Here is a 22,198-nt window from a genome sequence, read left to right as displayed (position 1 = left end):
TAAGGAAGCATGGGATGTATCAGAGGTTTGTTTTTTAACAAATCATGCAATGGGGTCCCTCAGGTGTGGTGTAAGGATAACCCTCTGTGCACTCCCTTACCTTGTCATCTGTTCCACCGGGAACTCATGGAGACTAATGGCTTCCTCTTTGGTCACAAAAACAGGGATAATCTGGACATTCGGGGGCAATGATGCTCCTGGAATTGCAAAGCAACATGAACAGGGCTTTCCGCCGTCGCACAGAGGGCAGAGGGGCAATGACTGCACTGGCGTGACGCATCTAACCCACGCACCAGCTCTGAGATGCATCCGACCCGCACCAGCTCTGAGATGCATCCGACCCACGCACCGGCTCCGAGATGCATCCGACCCACGCACCGGCTCCGAGATGCATCCGACCCACGCACCGGCTCCGAGATGCATCGGACCCACGCACCGGCTGTGAGATGCATCCGACCCACGCACCGGCTGTGAGATGCATCCGACCCACACACCGGCTGTGAGATGCATCCGACCCACGCACCGGCTGTGAGATGCATCCGACCCACACACCGGCTGTGAGATGCATCCGACCCATGCACCGGCTCCGAGATGCATCCGACCCACGCACCGGCTCCGAGATGCATCCGACCCACACACCGGCTCCTAGACGCATCCGACCCGCACCAGCTCTGAGATGCATCCGACCCGCACCGGCTCTGAGATGCATCCGACCCACCCACCGGCTCTGAGATGCATCCGACCCACACACCGGCTCCTAAACGCATCCGACCCGCACCAGCTCTGAGATGCACCCGACCCACGCACCGGCTCTGAGATGCATCCGACCCACGCACCGGCTCTGAGATGCATCCAACCCATGCACCGGCTCTGAGATGCATCTGACCCACGCACTAGCTGAGATGCATCCGACCCACACACCAGCTCTGAAAGGGGTGCGGTGAAGGCATTCCACAGCCCAGGACACAGGCTGCCAAACTGTAGCTCAAATTCCTGGGCCCAATAAGGAAAGAGTCCCTGCGGGCAACATGACTCCCAGCTTTGGAGAAGGAAGATGTTCAGGAGAGAAAGGTTGAAAAGCACTTTTAAAAGAAGATATAAGCTAAGAAAGGGATCTGCTCCAACTTAGGCTTCAGAATAAATTGAAGTAACTCTCCTGAGGATGCCTCCACATCCTGCAAAAGGTCTTTCTGTCAGTCGCTGTTTATCTTTACCCTCTCCCAACCACAATCCCCTGGCACTTGACTGAGCAGTCTCACAATATGAAGTTAAGGAGGGTCTGAAAGCAGGAATTTGACAGGCATGCCTAAAATCATAGCTTTACTGTTAGGGTTCTGGTTCTGGCGGGTAACTCGATTCTTGAAGCTCTGTTACGTCCATTTTCCTAATCTTATGAGCAGAGGAAACAAACATGCGGATGGCTCGGCCCATCACATAACTTGTAAGGGACAGGTAGCATAAAAGACCTCCGTTCTCAAGAGGCAACCATGTGCCTCACTACTTACCATGTTCCTGCGGGGCATCCCCTCCCATACGGAGTCTCTGAAAACAAACACACAGAAGTTGGCGCTAGGCATCACATTCTCCTCTTGACCTAACCATCAGGAATTTGCTGTGCCATCTGTTCATAAAACTTAGCCAGGCCCAGAAAGCTTGTCCCAACCACATGCTAAGAGCCAAGCAGATGGAACAGAAGCTCCCCCAAGCTGCTGGCTCCCACTATGGCTGGGATGAAGCAAGAACCTAGGCCTGCACAGGCTTCAAGGCAGCAGCTCCACCCAAACTCACGTCACACTCTATGTTCTGATTTTCTCAGACTCTCCCTTCTGGGAATAAAATTGAAGATTCGTGTTCTCTTTCACACCTCTGGGGAACTCATTCTAGAATACAGTCACATCTGCCACAGCCCCAATGTAGAATTCACATAAATTCCATTGTAATAAAGTCAAAGTACTGTGACTCTCACTATAAAAGAACCAAAATGCTATACCAGATCTCTCGTTTGTTCTGGTTCACAATCAAGGCCTGACACCTGATGATTTTCTCAAAAATGAAAACATCTCTCATCTCAATCTGAGGGTTCCAAAAGAACCTACCAAAACCAAACCAAACCAAACAAGAACTGCTCTTCTAGCCAAAATGACTTTCAATCTTAGAACTATATGGTGTTCTTTCTTTTCTAGTGATTTTTTTAAAAAATCACGCTTTCGATTACTAAGCCTAACTTCAGTTTACTCTAGACTAAACTGAGTAAACTGCGTTGAAACAAAAAAAAAATCACATACAATCCCTCACCCCCAAGTTGTACTATTAATATTGGGTATTTTTTCCTTAAGCCTATGCATTTTTTATACTTTTGAGACCACAATATATAAAATTCCATATTTCTGCTTAAAACAGTAACATGCAATTCTTGCCATTAAAACATCTTTGGCCATTTTAAGCGGCTGATTAAAATTTTATGAAGGTTTAAGTGATATGAGTCAATTAATCATTTACCTACCTTAGACCAGTAATTAGTAAACTTTCTGTGTAAAAGATAACACAGTAAATATTTTTTGCTTTGCAGGGCATATGGGCTCTGTCCCACCTACTCAGCTCTGCTATTATAGCTCAAAAGCAGCCAAAATAAAACTTCATCTGTAGGCAGGTGGCCCACAAGCCATAGTTTGCCAACTCCTACCTTAAGCATTCAAGTTTTGTCTGATTTTTCACTTTCATAAAGCTTGTCGTGATCAAGTTTTGAGTATAAATTTTTTTCAGCAGTTACATTATTTCCTTAAGATATATTCCTAGAAGTCAAATTATTAGGAAAAAATAAACGTCCTCATTATCAAAGTGTTTCCCAGAAAGGCTGCTCAAATTGACACCTACAGCAACAGTGGATGAGGAGGCTGACTAGAGCCCCCCCAGCATTTCACAGGCCTGCTCATCTAATAAGTGTAAAAAGAGAGTTTCATGATACACTGGAAACCACAGCTTCATACACAAAAGAAAAAAAGGACTGGAAGGAAATATGCCAGATGCTGGCAGTGGTTATCCCCATACAGTTCAATGATGGGTGATTTTATTCTCAATGAGCATGCATGACTTTTTTTTCAATACAAAAACAATTAAATAAATATAAAATGGAAGTATTTTAGAAGAGTTTGTTTTCCTTTTTTTTTAATTTTTATTTTTTGAGACACAGTCTCACTCTTGCTACCCAGGCTGGAGTGCAGTGGTGCGATCTTGGCTTACCTCAACCTCTGCCTGCCGGGTTCAAGCCATTCTCCTGCCTCAGCCTGCCGAGTAGCTTACAGGTGTGCACCACCACACCCAGCTAACTTTTGTATTTTAAATAGAGATGAGGTTTCATCATGTTGGCCAGGCTAGTCTTGAACTCCTGACCTCAAGTGATCTTCCCGCCTCAGCCACCCAAAGTGCTGGGATTATAGGCGTGAGCCACTGTGCCCGGCCCCCTAAATCTTTCTAAAGACACACCCTTTACAGTCTGTCTCTGAAAAGTCTTCACATCTCCCTGACATAAAGAGACAGCAAATTCTAATGGAAAGTCGAATTCTCACAGATTTACTTGGTTTGAAGGGAAAAAAACTACCCAAGCCTGGCTTGTGGAAGAAAACATTTTCTTTCAGCCTCGCCAAAGGCTTCATTATTGAGGAGGGCTCGGGGTCCTGACAAGCCCGAGAGAAACAACTGCTCTCTGCTCCTGATCCCTCCAGCCTCAGGCTCAGTGACCGGTGCTCTGGGGGATGCCATCCAGTCAGGTGGGTGGACTTTACAATACCTGCTCCTGACGTGCTGTTCGGTGAAGCAGAACCTTGGCAGTGAGGGAGGGCGGGAGCTGAGTGCTGACAATCCTAGGAGGTCACACACAGAACAAGAACACCATGAGAAGAAATACACTAAAACACTGAATTTTAAAGGTGCCTAACAGCCTGTGTTGACGAGGATCTTGGGGACTTGGCTGGTGGGAGTTTCAACTGGTAAAACCCTTACAGAGGGCACTCTGGTAGTTCCTGCCAACATTTAAAATATCCAAACACTTTGACTCAGCTTGTACCAAGATGTATGTGTAAGAATATTCATTACACGGAGAATGGCAAAAACAATTAAAAAATGAGTAAACCACCAAAATGTTCATCAACAAGAGAGTAAAGCACAACACAGCCAGAATCCCAAAAAGTGTGCAGCCTGCATAAGAATGAGGTGGACCCATATGAACTGATAAATAAATCTTCATTATGCATTGAGAAACCATGTGATCCTATTTAAGGAGATAGCAAAAATAAACAAAATCAACATATGCAGACATGTACTGGTGGGCAGAAACACACACAAAGAGCAAGATGCCCACCAAACTGCCAATGATGAGGACAGGTTAAGAGTGAGGGAGAGGCTGGGCACAGTGGCTTACTCCTGTAATCACAGCACTTTGGGAGGCTGAGGTCGGAGAATAACTTAAGCTTAGGAGTTTGAGACCTCCACGAGCAACATAGTGAGACCCCATCTCTACAAAAAAAAAAAAAAGTAAAAAAAATTAACCAGGTGTGGTAGCATGTGCTTGTTGTCCCGGGCTGAGGTGGGAGGATTACTTGAGTCCAAGAAGTCGAGGCTGTAGTTAGCTGTGTTTATGCCACTGCACTACAGCCTGGGCAGCAGAGCAAAACTGTGTCTCAAAAACAAACAAACAAAAAAACAGTGAGGAAGAAAAAGGGGGGGGTTAAATTGTGCTCTGTGTGTTCCTCTATTGATTGATTTGTTTACAGTGAAAATGTATTCATGTATTAGCTATATAATTTAAATACAGGCTGGGTGCAGTTGCTCATGCCTATAATCCAAGCACTTTGGGAAGCTGAGGATCGCTTGAAGCCAGGCGTTTGAGACCAGCCTGGGCAACACAGCAAGACCTCACCCCTACAAAAAAGAGAAGACAAATATATATATTTAAGAAACGCAAAATGAGAAAAGGGGAAAAAATACTCTCTTTGGTGGGTATGTCGCTGACGAACTTGGAAGTCCCACAGCTGATTCAGAATCATCATGATAAGAACCAGAGCAAAGAAGAAGAGTGCAAAGTGCACCAGGGTCTATGCTCGGTTCTTCCGCATCTGTCATCTTATTTCATTCTTCACAAGGGATGTCTATTTCCCAGAAGAGAAAATTGAAGCTAAGCAATTCGCCCAAGGCCACATGGCTGGCAAAAGGAGGCAGGATCTGGGGACCAGCCTTGCTGGCCCAAGGGCCCCTGCAAGAGCCCGAGTGCTTCTCTAGTTACACAGCAGTTGCCTGCTCCTCAGGAAGCTCTGGGCACAGCACAACGGCCCTGCCTGCCCCGGACTGTGAGAACAAACCCTCTATGAGGAGAGAGGCCTTAGATGACCTAGAGTGGCTCTTGGGCGCTCAGACTCACGAAGAGGCCCTCCAACTACATGAAGAAGTGCAGTGAATTCTCAGAGGCCAACCAAGGCACAGGCCCAGCCAAGAGGCTGGAAGGCAGCTGCATAAGGGCCTGTAAGGCTGCTTTGCAGAGCTGAGCCGAAGTAAGCACACCAGGGCCTCTGGGCAGCAGGAGGAGGGCCACAGCAGGCCCCTTCCATGCCTCTTGACTTACAGTGCTGGCTGCTGGCAAAGCTGGGGACTCTGCATCAGCATTTTGCAGACTGACAACTATTCCAGCATGTCCTATACTGAGAATTATAGGGATTCCTTGTATATTCTCAACTCTTTTCTGAACACAACTATTTCCAATTTCTCAGCTTTGCTCAAAGACCGGTACACACCTGTCTTTCTAAACTACACAATATTAGACAAAACCAGCCCATTTGGAACTGGCCAGAGACTGAGCTCCCCACCATGATCTGGAGGTGGCTGATGGTCAGTTGTGCAGCAGGGGAATGGGGCTGGAGGAGAGGGGTCTGGAGTTACTCACAGTCCTTTATAGAGGATGCAGCCAGCGAGAATGTGAGGCGAGCGCTGGCAGGTCTGCAGAATGCGGGCTGCCTTCAGCAACAACAGGGGCTCCACCTGTGCAGGGCAAAAGGCATCATGCCCACCCATCAGCATGCTCACAATCAGGAAGGGAGAAAAGGGGAAAGGGTTGTACAGAACAGCTGGACAGGGTGTAGCTCAAAGCCTGGAAAAGGAGAATGCGTCACACAGTAAAACCTGTGCCATGGCTTGGGACTATTCTACCTCTCTATACCCAGAACGGCTGACACCACTAAATGCCAAATTCTTACAACAAGGAGGCCTGTCCAGAAGCTAGAAGGTGCAGCAAATATGGCCTATGTACTATATGCATTCAGAAACCATGTGATCCTATTTAAGGAGATAGCAAAAATAAACAAAATCAATATATGCATATATGTACCGGTGGGCACAAACACACAGAAAGAGCAAGATGCCCACCAAACTGCCAAAGGGGTCAGAGTAGATGGCCTGGGAGACCCTGACTATCTACACTGACAATGCTAAGACCTGATAGCAGCAGCAGAAGAGGGTGTATCCTATAAATACATGTCACGGTACCAGGCGAAACCCACCTCCCCTATCCTCCACCTTCCTTCTGAAGCACAATCCCCATGGCGATACAGGTGGCCTGATGTCTGACTAGGTTCCATGACTCTATTCCATCACAGAAAATGAAAACATCATGCTCTTTCACTCGGGGAAATATGCCTCAGTTCCACATTCCTTGTATGGAGTCAGTGGCCTAGAAGTCCCTAAAAATACAAGAAAAGCATCTGGACCTGGTCAGGAAGAGCCAGCAATAGCTAGCAGCCTCCTCAGACTTCTACCTGCCAGCTAGAACCAGCAAGTATCCACCAGCTGTTAGAACTAGTGTTAATGGAGCCTCCGGAGCTGCAGACACATTAAGAAATTTATTCTTCCTAGCCTCAAGACTGTGCTCTGTCCCAGCCAGCCATTCTATAAAGTTTTGGGGCCAGCTGCAGGAAGTTTTCCAGACTGAAGCAGGGAAAACCCTTCCCCATGTCTGGTGGAGTCACGCTCTGTGAAGGCTGAATCACAGCGCCACACCCCTGCTACAGGGACACTATTTACTATTGCAGTGAGACACAGGAGAGGGTTGTGAGTCAGGGCCCAGGTAGCTGCCTCCTAATGAGGCAGCACAGGTGGTCAGGCCAGCCACACAAGCAGCCTCAGTTTCACTGAGTGTTAACCGCAAACAGAGTGGCTCAGAGATACAAAAATAGTTCCCAACCATTATCTCTCAAAGACAGCAATCATGTGTTTGAAATGTTCATGCTGGGCATTTTTGATACTGAGAATAACTAGATCATATGATAAGAATATCAAGAGAGAAGGCCTTCAGATTACTGAGTTCAACACTTCTGAGGCATGAACAAAACAGTAATTCCCTTTACTGAGCATTTACTTGGTGTCATTTGAGGTACAGCTTCACTTGACCATCAAAACAATTCTAGAAGGCAGCTATGCTGACACCATTCTCTGGAAAAGGGAAACGAGGCTGAGAGGTGACATGCCTTGTCATGGCCCTGCCTGAGAAGTGACATTCTACTCACTTTTCCAGATATAGTTCACTTTGGGAATATTAAAAAGTATCCAGAAGTCCTAATCTTACATATAAAATGAATAAGGAGGATGAAAATGTTACTTTAGTTTGGTCCAAGTTCCACAGGGAATTGAAAATCTTATGCAGATCACTGGTGTTTTTCAGAATTTGTTCGATGAAGCTGTCCCACTCCGTGCTCAGTTCTTCCTGAGAACAGTTCTAAAACAGAAAGAGCCTCAGGTCAATATCTGAGATTTTGAGGGACAGACTCTTTGGCCAGAGTCCCAGCTACCTCAAAAACTGTTCCTCACACAGGAAACTGACCAGAAGGGAGGACCTGTTTTAAACCTACCCAATCACGGATCCACCTGCCGGGTGGGGGTGGCAAGCAGGGCCTGTGCTTTCTAAACATCCCAGAGAGGAGAAGGGGATAAACATTTGGAATAAATGTGACCTATGCCACTAGGCCCAAAGGCATATGAGGGGGCTCCGAGAGCCCCTGACCTTGTCCCTAGACACAGTGTGTTTATAGGAAGTATAACAGACCCCAGAGTAAGTGCTACATTCTGGCAATATCGGTTTTTATAAAGAGGTCCAATATAAGACTCCTAAACCCCATACTCGTACCTCATAAGCTAGGGAAACAGGTCCATTGTAAAAATTAAAGAATCCAATTAGCTGATCCAGAAACCTCTTGCAGCTGACATCAGGGAGCTCCACAGCACAGCCCAGCACCTGTAAAGAGAGAAACCAGAAGACAAGTATTTTCCTTCTCTTTGAGTCCAAGCCCAGAATCCTGGCATCCAGGGCTCTCAATTACCTAACTTCACTGGCCCATTGAAATTGATCTTCTATTATTCCCTGAGTCCACACCCTCCATTCTGGCCAAGTTAATCTCCACAGACAAGTAAGTTCTGTACCTCAATTCTTGTTGCCCAATCTCAAACGTCCTCTTCCTTATTGTTCATTTCCCCAGAACTTACTCATAACCTTCAGTGCCCACCACAGATTTCAGTATCTCCACGAGGTCTGTTCTATTAACTTGAGCCAATAATGCTGACCCTTCTTCTGACCCTTGCATTGTTAGGACTGTTATTTGGACAGTGGATGTTTAATCTGGATTCCATTACAATGAACAGGACTCAAACTCCTTCTTGAATGGCCATCATGTCTCTCCACCTGGATGGAGTGCTTTAAGAGCAAGAACTGGCTGCAATCTTCCCAGCTCTAGATCTCCAAAATGCTGAGTGTAGTGGTTAGTTCTACAGGAGATAAACACTTGGCCGGGTACAGTGGCTCATGCCTGTAATCCCAGTACTTTGGGAGGTTGAGGCAGGTGGATCACAAGGTCAAGAGATCGAGACTATCCTGGCCAACATGGTGAAACACCGTCTCTACTAAAAATACTGGGCGTAGTGGTGTGCGCCTGTAGTCCCAGCTACTCGGGAGGCTGAGGCAGAAGAACCGCTTGAACCTGGGAGGCGGAGGTTGCAGTGAGCTGAGATGGCGCCACTGCACAGCCTGGCAACACAGCAAGACTTCGTCTCAAAAAAAAAAAAAAAAAAAAAAAAAGTGCTTGCTGAGTTAGAAAGTAATCTGGTCATACGTTTAAAGAGAGTCTGAAAAAGTTCCTATTACTTGATGTAATAATTCTACCTCTAGGAATCTGTCCTAAGGGAATCATCAGATATTTAAACTAATAAACCCTGACAGAAAACAAATAAGATTTCCCTCTGAATGTAAGCTACAGTAGCAAAAGGATCTTTGCTTTGTTCCCAGATGTAATCCAAGACCTTACAACAGTCTGGCATGTAAGAAGTGTTCAATTCTTCCAATGGATAAACAGACTGAATGCCATTCCAATCATAATCCCACCAGCTTTTCTTCAGAAACCAACAAACTGATTGTACAATGAAAACACAAAGAACCTGAAATATCCAAAGCTATCTTGAGAAAAGAATAAGGTTGGAGGACTTATACTACCTAGTATCAAGACTTACTATAAAGCTATAGAAGTCAAGACAGTGTGGTACTCACACATAACCTTCAAACAGATCTGTGGAAAAGCCAAAGAGAGTCCAGAAATAGACCCACACTTAAATGGTCATCTGATCTCTGGTACAGGAACCAAAGGGAAATCCAACAGGGAAAGGAAAATGTTTTCAACAATGATGCTGGAAGAACTGGTTATCCAGGTGGAAAAAAAAAAAAAAAAAAAAAGATCCTTGACCTCTACTCACACCATTCACAAATATTAACCCAAAGTGGATTACAGATCTAAATTTAAAAGCTAAAACTATAAAATTCTTACAAAAATAAAAAAGGGAGACTATCTCCTCCAATGGAGTAGGCACTGGTTTTTACAGGCAGGACACAGAAAGCAATAACCACAAAAAGATGAAATTGATAAGTCAGACTTCATTAAAATGCAAAATTTCTGCTCATCAAAAGACATCAAGAAAATTAACAGGCATGCCACAAACTGGGAGAAATTATTTTAAAAAGATGTATCTGACAAAGAACTGGTATCTAGGATATAAAAAGAACAACAATTAAAAAAATAAAACCCAATTTAAAAAATGGGCAGGGCTTTGGACACTTCACAAAGGAAGATATTCAAGTGGTCATTAAGCACATGAAAAGGCCTCAGTATCATTAGTCATTAGGGAAGTGAAGATTAAAACCATAATAACATACCACTGCACATCCAGTGGAATGGCTAAGATGAACAGACTGTCAATCTCAATGCTGACGAGGATGTGGAGTAACTGGAATTCTCATACACTGTTGGTAGGAATGTAAAATGGTACAACCACTAAAGGAAAAGGTCTAACAGTTTCCTATAAAATCCAACATACACCTACTCTACGACCCAGCAATTCCAGGACTGGATATTCACCCAGGAGAGATGAAAACATGTATTCACCAAAATACTTGTATAGGAATGCTCCTAGAAGCCTTATCCTTAATGTCCCCAACAGGACACAGTTCAGATGTCCATCAAAAGAAGACTAGATTGTGATCTATTCAGACAACAGAATACTGTTTAATAAAATGGAATGAACACCAATAGATGCAACAACATGAACGAATTTCACAAATGTTAAGTGGCAAGACAGATGCCTGTAAAGCATGTAACCACAAACAAACATTAATTTTTTTTTTTTTTTGAAATGGAGTTTCACTCTTGTTGCCCAGGCTGGAGTGCAGTGGTGCAATCACGGCTCACTGCAACCTCTGCCTCCCAGGTTCAAGCGAGTCTCCTGCCTCGGTCTCCCGAGTAGCTGGGATTACAGGCATGTGCCACCATGCCTGGCTAATTTTGTATTTTTAGTAGAGACAGGGTTTCTCCATGTTGGTCAGATTGGTCTTGAACTCCTGACCTCAGGTGATCCGCCCGCCTCAGCCTCCCAAAGTGCTGGGATTACAGGCATGAGCCATAGCGCTCAGCCCCAAACACTGTATTTTAGTTGATGATATACATGATAGAATATCTGGGTGGAGAGTACACTAATGTGTGCAACTTACTTTGAAAATTGTAACAAAATAATTTGGGGCTGGGTTACAGTGTCTTGCGCCTGTAATTCCAGCACTTTGGGAGGCCAAGGTGGGAGGATTCCTTGAGCTCAGGAGTTCAAGACCAGCCTGGGCAACATGGTGAAACCCTGCCTCTAGAAAAAATTTTAAAAATTAGCTGGGCATGGTGGTGCATGCCTGTGGTCCTAGCAACTCAGGAGGCTGAGGTGGGAGGATCATTTGAATCTGGGAGGCGGAGGTTGCAGTAAACCAAGGTCACACCTCAGCACTCCAGGCTGGACAACAGATTGAGACTCTGTCTCAACAATATAAAATATGGCCGGGCGCGGTGGCTCAAGCCTGTAATCCCAGCACTTTGGGAGGCCGAGACGGGCGGATCACGAGGTCAGGAGATCGAGACCATCCTGGCTAACACGGTGAAACCCCGTCTCTACTAAAAATACAAAAAACTAGCCGGGCGAGGTGGCGGGCGCCTGTAGTCCCAGCTACTCGGGAGTCTTGAGGCAGGAGAATGGCGTAAACCCGGGAGGCGGAGCTGGCAGTGAGCTGAGATCTGGCCACTGCAGTCCAGCCCGGGCTACAGAGCAAGACTCCGTCTCAAAAAAAAAAAAAAAAAAACAATATAAAATAAAAATAATTTGAATTAATGAGAGGGTTAAGGAATGAATAGATAGGTAATAAAACAACTATAAAAAAAAGCTAATTGTAGAATTAAGGAGGTATATGAGTATTCACTGTAAAATTCAACTGTTCAGTATGCTAAAAAATTTTCATAACAAAATGTTGGAAATAATACCTACAAAGTTGAATACAGCATCCCACACTTAAGCATCCCTTTACCTCAGAAAGCCTTAAAATAAATGTAGCCATGAGAAACAGCATTTTAGATTATATGCTACTATTAGAATGTAAAGGAATGATTTTTATTTATTTATTTATTTTAAGACAGGGTCTCACTCTGTTGCCTAGGCTAGAGTGCATGGCAATCATGGCTCACTGCAGCCTGAAATTCCTAAGCTCAAGCAATCCTCTCCTCAGCCTCCTGAGTAGCTAAGACTACAGGCATGAGCCACCACACCTGGTTAATTTTTTAATTTTTTTGGTAAAGCGGGGTCTTACTATGTTGCTCAGGCTGATACCGAACTCCTGGACTCAAGCAATACTCTCTTTTATTTTTTTAAATGGGTTCTCTGAAACCTAACACGTATCTATCAGTGTTTTTTTCTGGGTCACTTACCCAGTAAGTGTAGAGAGTATGGAGAAGAAAAGATGACGATAAAAACTCAATTTACAACACAGAGTAAACAGAATTTCCACAAGTTGGCCTAAGTCTTTGAAAGGAAAGGAGAAACCAGCCATGTGCATTGCAGGATATGTTAGAAATGTTTTGGAGAGCCCTCAACAATGATGGGCAGATGCAGAGAGTACCACAGGAAGTGAGGGTGATTACTAAACACGGTACATGGATGCGGTGGTTGGGGGGATAATTCTAAATTCAAGACTCAGAAACAGCATAACTTTCTAAACTTATCATTGCAACACTTCAGCACTGATTCTGCCTATTCAACTTACCCAAAGGTAATCTCCATCAACTTTTATGGCAAACTTCAGTTTTCTCAGACGAACAAGAGTAGGAGGAGAGTCAGAAATGTCAGAAACACAGCGGACGACTCCAGCAATCTGTCCACAAAGCAACTCCTGTTGGTCAAGCAGGGTCTGTGGGAAAGGAGCACATTCCAGATAGGAAGCTGAAATTCTTGAACTCTTGCATCATTTCTTACAGCATACTGAAGTCTGCAAGCCAAATCCAGTCTGTTGCCTGTTTTCCTATGGCCCGTAAGCTAAGAATGGTTCTTAAACTTTTTAAAGGTTACAACAAAGAAGAATATGTGATTGAGACCTTACGTGCCTTGCAAAGCCTAAAATATTTACTGTCTGGCCCTTTATAAAGTTTGCCAACCCCTGCCTGAGATGACTGAACCCTAAGAGAACACCCAGCAGGAACACATGAGATGACTGCACAGAACTGCATTTCTGTTGCTAGGATTATAGGCATATGCTTAGCAGAAGCATGAGCCTTTCACTCCTACTCAAATCTCCTACACAGAGTGGCCAGAGTGACCCAGATTAACCCCAACTATCTATGTCAGAGCACAGTCACAGGAGGGAAAATACAGACTCTCCTAATCAACCTTAGCCTTAACTAAAGCACAGGACAGCCAGACAGTATGGGATGCACAGCAAATGTACACAGCACCCATGAAGAATTCTTACCTAGAAAACTGAGCTTGAACCTAACCAAGGCTCTAGATCTTACTACTAATGTAAAGGAAATACAGTGGATAGGAGACATTAAATGACACCACCATGAGAAACAAAACAGCCAAATCTAGAGTGTGGGACATTCTAACACTCTACTACACATATGACCTGGTTTCTTCAGTAATTCAATGGCATGGAGGAGGGGGGAAAAGATGAGTGGCTGGGTGAGGATTGTTATTAAAAGGACTTAAAATACAAAATAACCAAATAGAATATGTGGATGCTGTTTGGATCCTTATTAGGAAAAAGAGAAAGAGATGGAAGGATGGAAGGATACGTGGATGGAAGGAAGGAAGAGCAGAGTAAGTAACATCCAAGACAATATATTAGGCAAAATCTGAATAAAGTCTGGGTATCAGGTAATATGAAGGAATTACTATTGCTAATTACTGTAACTTTTGTTAGGTGTGGTAATGTTTAAAATAATGTCCGTTTTAGTTAGAGATGTTGCTTGATACTGGTGAGATAATGCAACACCTAGAATTTGCTCCAGGAAAAAAAAAAAAGAGAGAGAAGAGGAGGTTAAGACAGGCCATATAAAATGGGCAAAGTATTGCCGAGCGCGGTGGCTCAAGCCTTTAATCCCAGCACTTTGGGAGGCCGAGGCGGGTGGATCACGAGATCAGGAGACTGAGACCATCCTGGTTAACATGGTGAAACCCCGTCTCTACTAAAAATTCAAAAATTAGCCAGGTGTGGTGGCAGGCGCCTGTAGTCCAAGCTACTCAGAAGGCTGAGGCAGGAGAATGGCGTGAACCCAGGATGTGCAGCATGCAGTGAGCCGAGATCGTGCCACTACGCTCCAGCCTGGGCAACAGAGTGAGACTCGCCTTAAAAAAAAAAAAAAAAAAAAGGCAAAGTATTGATAATTGTTGAAGTTGCTAATGGCACATGAGGGTTCATGATACTTGCCTCTCTGTTTTTGTATATGTTTGAATACAAACTTGTTTTTTTTTTTTTTTGAGATGGAGTTTCATTCTTGTTGCCCAGGCTGGAGTGCAATGGTGCGGCCTCTGCTCACTTCAACCTCTGCCTCCCGGATTCAAGTGATTCTCGTGCCTCAGCCTCCCAAGTGGTTGGGATTACAGGAGCACGCCACCACGCCTGGCTAATTTTTGGCTTTTTAGTAGAGACAGGGTTTCACCATGCTGGCCAGGCTGGTCTCGAACTCCTGACCTCAGGTGATCCACCCACCTCAGCCTCCCAAAGAGCTGGGATTGCAGGCATATGCCACCGTGCCCAGCTGAATACTAACTTTTAAAAACTGAGCTGATCAAAAAATTGGGGCTAGAGGGAGGCAGACAAAAATCATGATGGAAATAGAAAGCTAAAGACAATGAAAGTGCTGAGCTGCCTGGAAATTTTAAAACCAGAACAACAAGAAATAGTACAACTAAGAATAAGACAGTAGAAATGTCATTGTCTGGATTAGCCAAACTGTCCTAATGTAAACCCTATACTTTTGAAAAGTTATCACTTGGAGGCACTGGGATCCCCACTGAACAATAAAATGCTGTGTGGCTTACCTGGGAAGGATAAAAATAACAAATGCCAGCTCTTGTTGGATCGCCTTCTTCCTTTACCTTGGAACCATCATAAAGAAAAAAATAATTCCACCTGGCAAGAGAACAGAATGGAGCCATGTTTCCTTTCATCCAGTGATCACGGCATTTAAAACATAGCTTCCTATTTCCCAGCCCGAGGAGGGCTCATTACTGTGTCTGAAAGCCTTCAGGTGGCCCCAGAGAAGAAAGAACCCCAGTAGCTACAAATTAGATAAAAACGTTCTGTAAGCGCAGGAAATTCAAACTAAAAATATGCCTCTATCCAGCCGTTAGACCATCTGCCAGAGAAGACATAAGTAGCTAGAAAAAAAATGAGGCGCCCACAATGACTGCTCTTATTTGAAACACTGAACCTTAACTATGCAACCACATGGTCTGATACACTGTCTTTTAAGGCTCTGATAACAAAATAAGTTAGGGATGTATTAGATGCACTCCTCGTAAGTGCTGAGCATAAAGATTTCCAGAAACAGCCCTTCTACCAGGAATTCATGCATTCACTTAAACACTGACTGAGGGCCCACAGTGAGCTCGGTGGTTGCTGAGCAAACACGCAGTTTCAATGCAGGATAGTGAGTCCATAAGTCCGTAACAGGGAAAAAACGGGGCCTGTGAGAATTTACAGAGAAACTCTGAACTCTCTCTACCATGCCAAACCTCACCAAGTATCACTCAAGCACACTTCCTCGTTAACCGTCTCCTGATTCCCTCGGCCCAGAGATAATCTCTTTCTTCTGAATTTCCATGACCCTCTGTTCTTCCTCAAAGACTCTTACAGACTACACTGCAGTATAACTATATTACTTAATGTTATTATCTGATTACCTCTTTAAGACCATAAAACAAACACTTCAAAGGCTGGGCCTCAATTTTGTTTTGTTTTTACAGGGTCTCACTTTGTAGCCCTGTAAGCTGGAGTGCAGTGGTGCGATTGCGGTTCAGTGCTCAACCTCCCAGACTCAAGCCATCCTACCGCCCCAGCCTCCCAAGTAGCTGGGACTACAGGAGTGTGCCACTATGCTCAGCTACTTTTAAAAAAAATTTTTGTAGAAATGACTCTCACTATATTGCCCAGGCTGGTCTCAAATTCCTGTACTCAAACAATCCTGCCTTGGCCTCCCAAAGTGCTGGAATTACACGTGTGAGCCACTGCGCCTGGCTGGACCTGTTTTATTTCTAAGTTTCTGAGAACACATTTATGAGACTATAACATAAAGAAGCAATGGGACCAATCTGTCACCTGCTCTCTTCTCCCCTGGACCTATGCCCTCTCTGAGGCCTCCCTCCATGGCTCCCACCTTGCCTTCCTGATGAAAAAGCACCAACTTGGCTGGGCACAGTGGCTCACATCTATAATCCCAGCACTTTGAGAGGCCTAGGCAGGAGGATTGCTTGAACTCAGGAGTTCGAGATTAGCCTGGACAACACGGTGAAACTCCATCTCCACAAAAATTAGACAAAATTAGCCAGGCATGGTGGGGTGAGCCTGTGGTCCCAGTTATTTGGTACGCTGAGGTAGGAGGATCACTTGAGCCTGGGGTTTGAGGCTACAGTGACCTGAGATCAGGCCACTGCACTCTGGCCTGGACGACAGAGCAAGACTCTGTCTCAAAAATAAATAAATAAATAAATAAAGCACCAACTTGGTCTCTGGCACTGTCCACTTTCCCAATACCTAGGGCTGGATGTACAAGTGGCTGCAGAGTAAGCTCAGATCAAAAAGCCTCAAAAAAGTTTCAAAGCCAACTCAGAAACTCCATGTGCACCCCATCCTCCCGTCCCCACGTTCTCTGGGTGAAAGCATCCCTGCTTGTGTGGGCACACAAAAGAAAACTTGAGTGTCATCTTGAACTGCACCATCTTTTTGACTTCCACATAAATAATCAGTCACTAAATCCTACTAATTCTAGCTAAACCTGCTTTTCACCTTCATCTCCTCCACGACTGATGTTTGCTAAACCTAATTATGGGAAAGGATTAACACATTTAGGGTTGAGAAGGGAACTGGGTTTCAGACAGACAATGAGTAATACCCTTCAATACCCAATCTGGCCAAACCTTTCCACACGATGTAATTCTCAACTGCAACCATACCTCATCTCTGCAAATTAAAGACTACAATACCCACATTATCATCAAAGCTGGCTGCAAGATCAGGCTGTGACTTATCTTTTCTACAATCTCTCAGCAATGCCAGACTCATTCAAACACTGGGAGAGGCTTGCAAGGTTAAAACACGTTAGCTTCGGAGAGAAATGGCTCATGTGCTTGATTCAGCTGCTCTGAGGAAAGTGGTATTTTGTTATGTTAACCCCAAAAATCTATCCAACAGCCCAGCGAAAGCTATGCCATGGCAGGCCCTGCTACTCACCACGAGGCTGACTTTGTCTCTGTGGAGGTGGAGGTGGCCATCTACTTTGCAGTCATCCTCATCCTCTTCATTTAGGTTTTCTTTTCCAGTACCAGTTCTTTCTCCCCAGCTGTGACTGTTCCTTTATCTCCCAATCCAGTGAATCTGGATGCGGTAGGTTTCAGTGTTTTCAGTCACCACTGCCACTTGGTTAGTTTTCACTCAGCACCGAAAGTACCACTTCCCTTCCTTGCAGGTTCTTCAGTTTCATGTATATTTCTAGGCGTCTTACAACTCAGGGAGAAACTATAACAGAGAATCCTAGCAGAAAAGTCAAATGCATTCATCTGGTTTCCTGAGTGTCACTGTGGCTGTCTACAGAACCACCACTTCAAGCTCCTCTCCAGGAAAGCCAAACGTGGGAGATGCATGCTAGAGCTGGGGTTCTAAAGAAATTTCTAGCTTGTCTAGCTCAAACCCATTGTGAAGATTCTATTAAAAGTTTTGAAGTTTCCAGTTCAAACATCAGTGCCTTGGCTCTGAAATAAACACAAGGAATAGATATTTCAGAAACTCGTGAGAGAGCATGTGACCCAGCAGGATTCAACGAACGGTATATTTCAAAAGAGCTTTCTGTGAGGGTGACAATGATACTTCAAAATCAAACAGGGAGGCTTGCAGAGACTTCAGAGTAAGGGCTTTAGTCTCTTGAACAGTTAAGGGAAACACACCACAAGCTTCACAGAAGACAAAAATCAAATGATAGGGTGAAAATGCTCTAGGTGTGGACAGCTATACAAATAAACCAGTTGCTGTGCTAATAATGGAACCCAAATTAAGGAACTATCATCTTGACAGTCCAAAAGTAACCTGAACATGCAGAATTCCAGAGCAGGGCAAGTTTCTAAAAAATGAAGAGAACTTTATCAAATGGCTTTCAAACTTCCATGACAGGAAGACAGCTCAGTGTATCATCGAATTTCAGAGTCGGAAGGAACCCTGGCATCATTTACTCTACTCTCCCGCACTCTTTTCCAAAAATTACCTTGGCTGTCTCTGCTTTACATCCTCCCGAAATACGTGGTTCTCTATGTTACATTTCTCCTTCCAACAAACTACAATCAGCGTTCCATATTTTACATCTGCCTCCCACTCGCTACCCTGGATAACACTCCGCAGGAAAACACAAAACAAGGTCTAATTCTTCCATGTGACAACCTCTTGGTCACTTCAAAACTACTGTCTCATTCCTACTGTCACTTTCTCTAAGCTTAATGCCCTAGCAACATGGTCTCAAATGCTTGCTCACCATTCTGCAATCTATGGGTACACAAATACAGTCTGTTAAAGTCTTGAATATTTGACGGCCTGTAAAATCGCTATCTCTTCTCAGCTCTAGATATTTTGGATTGGGCCTCCATAGGACTATACTCTTTGTACTCTATGGAGCATATTTGGGTGCCTGTGGAAGGGGTATCTCTGTTCCTGGAACCAAGACAGCAGCCTAAAACTCCCCATCCCTTGTTTGCAGAGGACTGGGCCCTACACTACCGAGGTCCTCTCTTATCTCTGAAAGGTCCAGAAGAGACCACTAATGGCCCTGGCGTAGGGACAGACGTCGGAATGTAAGCATAAAAGGCTCTGGGAGCCTGGGAAGTGGTAGTAACAACCTGGGGGAGGGGCTGGTGATAGTGCTGTGGGAAGGGGCCTCAGTGGAGCAGCAGGGCTGGAAAACGGACGCTAATGGCTGGAGAAGGGCCAGGAAGCTGCTGGGCACAGCCCCCGGGGCGCAGGCAGCGATGGGTAACAGCACGGGGGCTGTGCGGCGTCTGGCCCCACCTCCAGGGGACTGGGAAATGGTGGGCGAAGGCCTAAGGATCAGGCGGGGTCGGGTCACGCTCTAGACTGGGGGCCCGCCCCTCTGTATCCCCGCGCCTCCGAGCGCCGCCCACCCACCGCAGTAGCCAGGCATCCCAGTGCTCGGGGTTCGGGACTCTGGAACAGAAATGTGGGCGGCAGCTGGGCACCTGCGACCCCGGCCCCGTACCTGCGCGCGCGGCAGAGAGGCCTTAGGTCATGCGCCGCCCCGCCTACCGCCGCCTCCTGCTCCTGGCCAGCCGGCGCGCGGTGATGACGTGCCGAGTGAGCCGCGCGCCGCTGACGTCAGGGACCAATGGCTGCGGCTACAGCTACAGCGCTGGAATCCTGGCAGGCTGCGGCTCCGCGGAAGAGGCGCTCGGCGGCTCGACGGCCGCGGCGGAGGGAGGCGGCGCCCTGGGGTCCCGAGGCGGAGTTCGAGTCTGACAGCGGAGTCGTGCTTCGTAGCATCTGGGAGGCTGAGTGAGTGCGGGGTGGGCCCTGATGGAATCTTTGCGCCCGTGGACAATTCTGAGCCAGTCTCCCCATCTGTAGAATGGCGATATAAACCACACCCTTTAAGGAGTTATTGTGAAGATTTAACGTAGGTAACGAGCTCATTAAAGATCTGGATTATAGTAAGCGCTCAGTTGAAGGTTGCCTTCCCTGTTATTACGGTTACAGTTGCGTGACCTTGGACAATTTGTAATCTCTGTGCCTCAGTTTTCTCATCTGTGAGATGGGGATGAAAATAGTACATACGTAGTTTTGTTTTGAGGATTCAATGAATTAGTAAACGGAAACCATTTTCTGGCACGTGATAAGCACTGTGCCAATGTTTGCTATTAATATTATGCCGATGTTGGTATTATTGGTGGTGGCAACACAAGGGAAGCAACACGAACACGTGATTGCTATCATCAGGCAACTGCTATGTGCCGGACACTAGCTTAATCATTCTGCACACTTTATGTTAAACATTGCAGGCACGATAGGACCCTGGTAGCTCAGTGATTCTCAGAGAGACAAAGAAAATGTGTGGAACCAGATTTCAAACCCAGGCCTTTGTGACAAAAACCAGTGCTTCCAGCTCTCCATTATGCTGGTTGCTTATCCCAGCTCAGATTCTCACATACCTTGCTCCATACCTTAGAAAGTACATAGAGAGTGCCTAATGCAGAGGAAGCACTCCACAAATGTTACCTATTAATGTTATTTAGTATTATTACCTTTATTTGCAGTTCTTTTTAGGCTCAATACATAACAGCTTTAGTTAGCACTTAAGATCAGCATCTGAAGGGCCATCACAAGGGCAGATATTAGATTAATTTTGTGTGCTCCTCTCCACTAGAATTAGGGTCAAGAGGCAGCAATGTCCCAGAGTTTACCTCTGAAGAGAAAGTTGTTGACCATTTGGCTCAGCCTGAATAAAAAGCACCTGCGATTCTTTTTAAGCTCTCAGAGGGTGCCAGTAAGAGTGAATGTGGCTGGGGGCTTGGAGAACTCAAGGCATTTTTCATATCCTTTGACATTGTCACGATTTCCTCAACTGCTTCAGTATTCCCCAGGAGCTCCCTGCTTCTCCCAACACCTAGGTGTGGTGCAATCACCATCGCTCTGAGATTGGGCCAGCATTTTACGCGCTTATCTATGTACGCATTTACCAGTTCATAAAACATTCCTGCGTACGTCAGAACTCTCTCCTTTACCCTCTGTGAGAAATGTGCAGCAGCCTCAGGGTCGACTTTCAATTCTCTGTACCCCTTTCTGAACCCATAATCACTGTCTCTGGCTGTGGCTTGTCAGTTCAAATCCAGTTCATTTTAATTCACTGTTGACTTTGTTTTGCTCTGGGTCTGTAAAACCAGTTGACTTGAATAAGGAAAGCCCAGACACTTGGTTTTGTCTCTTAGAACTATTTATAATAACAAATACCATTTATTGAGCACCTGCTATGTGTCAGACACTGTGCTAAGAATGTTAACCCATTTTATGCCTCTAAACTCCTCTGTGTTGGGAATCATTTTTATCCCCATTTTAGAGATGAGGAAACTAAAGCTCAGAAAGGCTAATTCTGAGCATTTAACAAACATTTATGGAGCTGCAATTCTATACTAGGCTCTGTCGTAGAGCGAGAATAAACCCAGACCTCTCTCTCTGGGAATCAAGGACCTCCTCCAGCATCCTCTCTCCTGCAGTCTCTGAGCCCCAGCAGTATGTGCTCTGGCTCTGGACATGGTCAACATATATCCCCCTCTTATCACTTGGTAAGGGTGGGCCCTGCATTGCAGGGCACCTCATTCTCTATGCATTCAGGTCATGATCAGGAAAGTTACTGTTGGGGCAGCCCTGAAATGGATGGGACATGACTGTGCCATTTTTTTTTCTCAACAGGAAGGACCTGTTTATCTCTGATTTCTGGAGTTCAGCACTAGGTGGGTATGACCTGGCCAAGGGTAGGGATTATGGGGCAGAAAAGAGAATCTGTCCTCATTTGAGGACATTTTGCTTCACAGAGGGATAACTTGCTGGGTTCTAACTCCCCCCACCCCGCCGCTTCTATCTGTGTGTCTTTTGGCACTTAATTCTGACCCTCAGTTTCTTTATCTGTGAAATGGGGATAATGTGTATATCCTGTAGTTTTGGGAATTGAAGCTGTTTAGTTAAATGCTTGCCTGCTGTATACAAGGCAATAAATATTGTCATTATTATTGCTGAAATTTATATTTATCCTGTTCCTTTTCCGTGATATTACAATGTAGCCTTTTCCTCATGCAGTGATAATCTCTTCCTAAACATAGTGTGTGGGTGGCCACATAATATTTATGCATGGAGTGGACATACCATAGATAACATTTTTATTGTGGGACATTGAGTTTTCTTCCTTTGGTTTTCAGTTATTATTTTAAGACAGGGTCTTACTCTTCACCCAGGCTGGACTACAATGGTGCAATCATAGTTCACTGCAGCCTCTACCTCCTGAGCTCAAGTGATCCTCCCACCTATAGCTTCCCAAAGCACTGGGATTAT

The 22,198-nt window shown here is 45.2% G+C and overlaps 2 protein-coding genes across 4 annotated transcripts in view; one reads left to right on the top strand and one right to left on the bottom strand.

The window, feature by feature from the left end:
* HPS4 (HPS4 biogenesis of lysosomal organelles complex 3 subunit 2) overlaps positions 1–19,446 on the bottom strand; it is a 31,124-nt gene extending 11,678 nt beyond the window's left edge. For 2 of the 3 annotated variants that reach the window (XM_007975234.3, XM_007975238.3), the window contains exons 1-10: positions 19,359–19,446; positions 17,333–17,850; positions 14,923–15,013; positions 12,647–12,790; positions 8,165–8,272; positions 7,640–7,756; positions 5,933–6,027; positions 3,788–3,860; positions 1,506–1,542; positions 101–197 (exon numbers count right to left, since the gene is read on the bottom strand). In XM_007975234.3, coding sequence (XP_007973425.2) covers positions 101–197; positions 1,506–1,542; positions 3,788–3,860; positions 5,933–6,027; positions 7,640–7,756; positions 8,165–8,272; positions 12,647–12,790; positions 14,923–15,013; positions 17,333–17,373 — 803 coding nt within the window. In that variant the 5' untranslated portion in view covers positions 17,374–17,850; positions 19,359–19,446. Of the gene's footprint in view, positions 1–100; positions 198–1,505; positions 1,543–3,787; positions 3,861–5,932; positions 6,028–7,639; positions 7,757–8,164; positions 8,273–12,646; positions 12,791–14,922; positions 15,014–17,332; positions 17,851–19,267 lie in introns of all 3 variants that reach the window. The other variant, XM_007975235.3, reaches the window with a different exon arrangement.
* Positions 19,447–19,456: 10 nt separating this feature from the next.
* SRRD (SRR1 domain containing) overlaps positions 19,457–22,198 on the top strand; it is an 8,359-nt gene continuing 5,617 nt past the window's right edge. Inside the window, exons 1-2 of the mRNA XM_007975233.3 lie at positions 19,457–19,651; positions 21,563–21,603. Coding sequence (XP_007973424.3) covers positions 19,485–19,651; positions 21,563–21,603 — 208 coding nt within the window. The 5' untranslated portion in view covers positions 19,457–19,484. The remainder of the gene's footprint in view (positions 19,652–21,562; positions 21,604–22,198) is intronic.

Source organism: Chlorocebus sabaeus, chromosome 19 (genome assembly GCF_047675955.1).
Source record: "Chlorocebus sabaeus isolate Y175 chromosome 19, mChlSab1.0.hap1, whole genome shotgun sequence".
NCBI lineage: Eukaryota > Metazoa > Chordata > Mammalia > Primates > Cercopithecidae > Chlorocebus > Chlorocebus sabaeus.
Note: the sequence above shows the minus strand (reverse complement) of the source record. Positions and strands in the feature narration are given on the sequence as shown.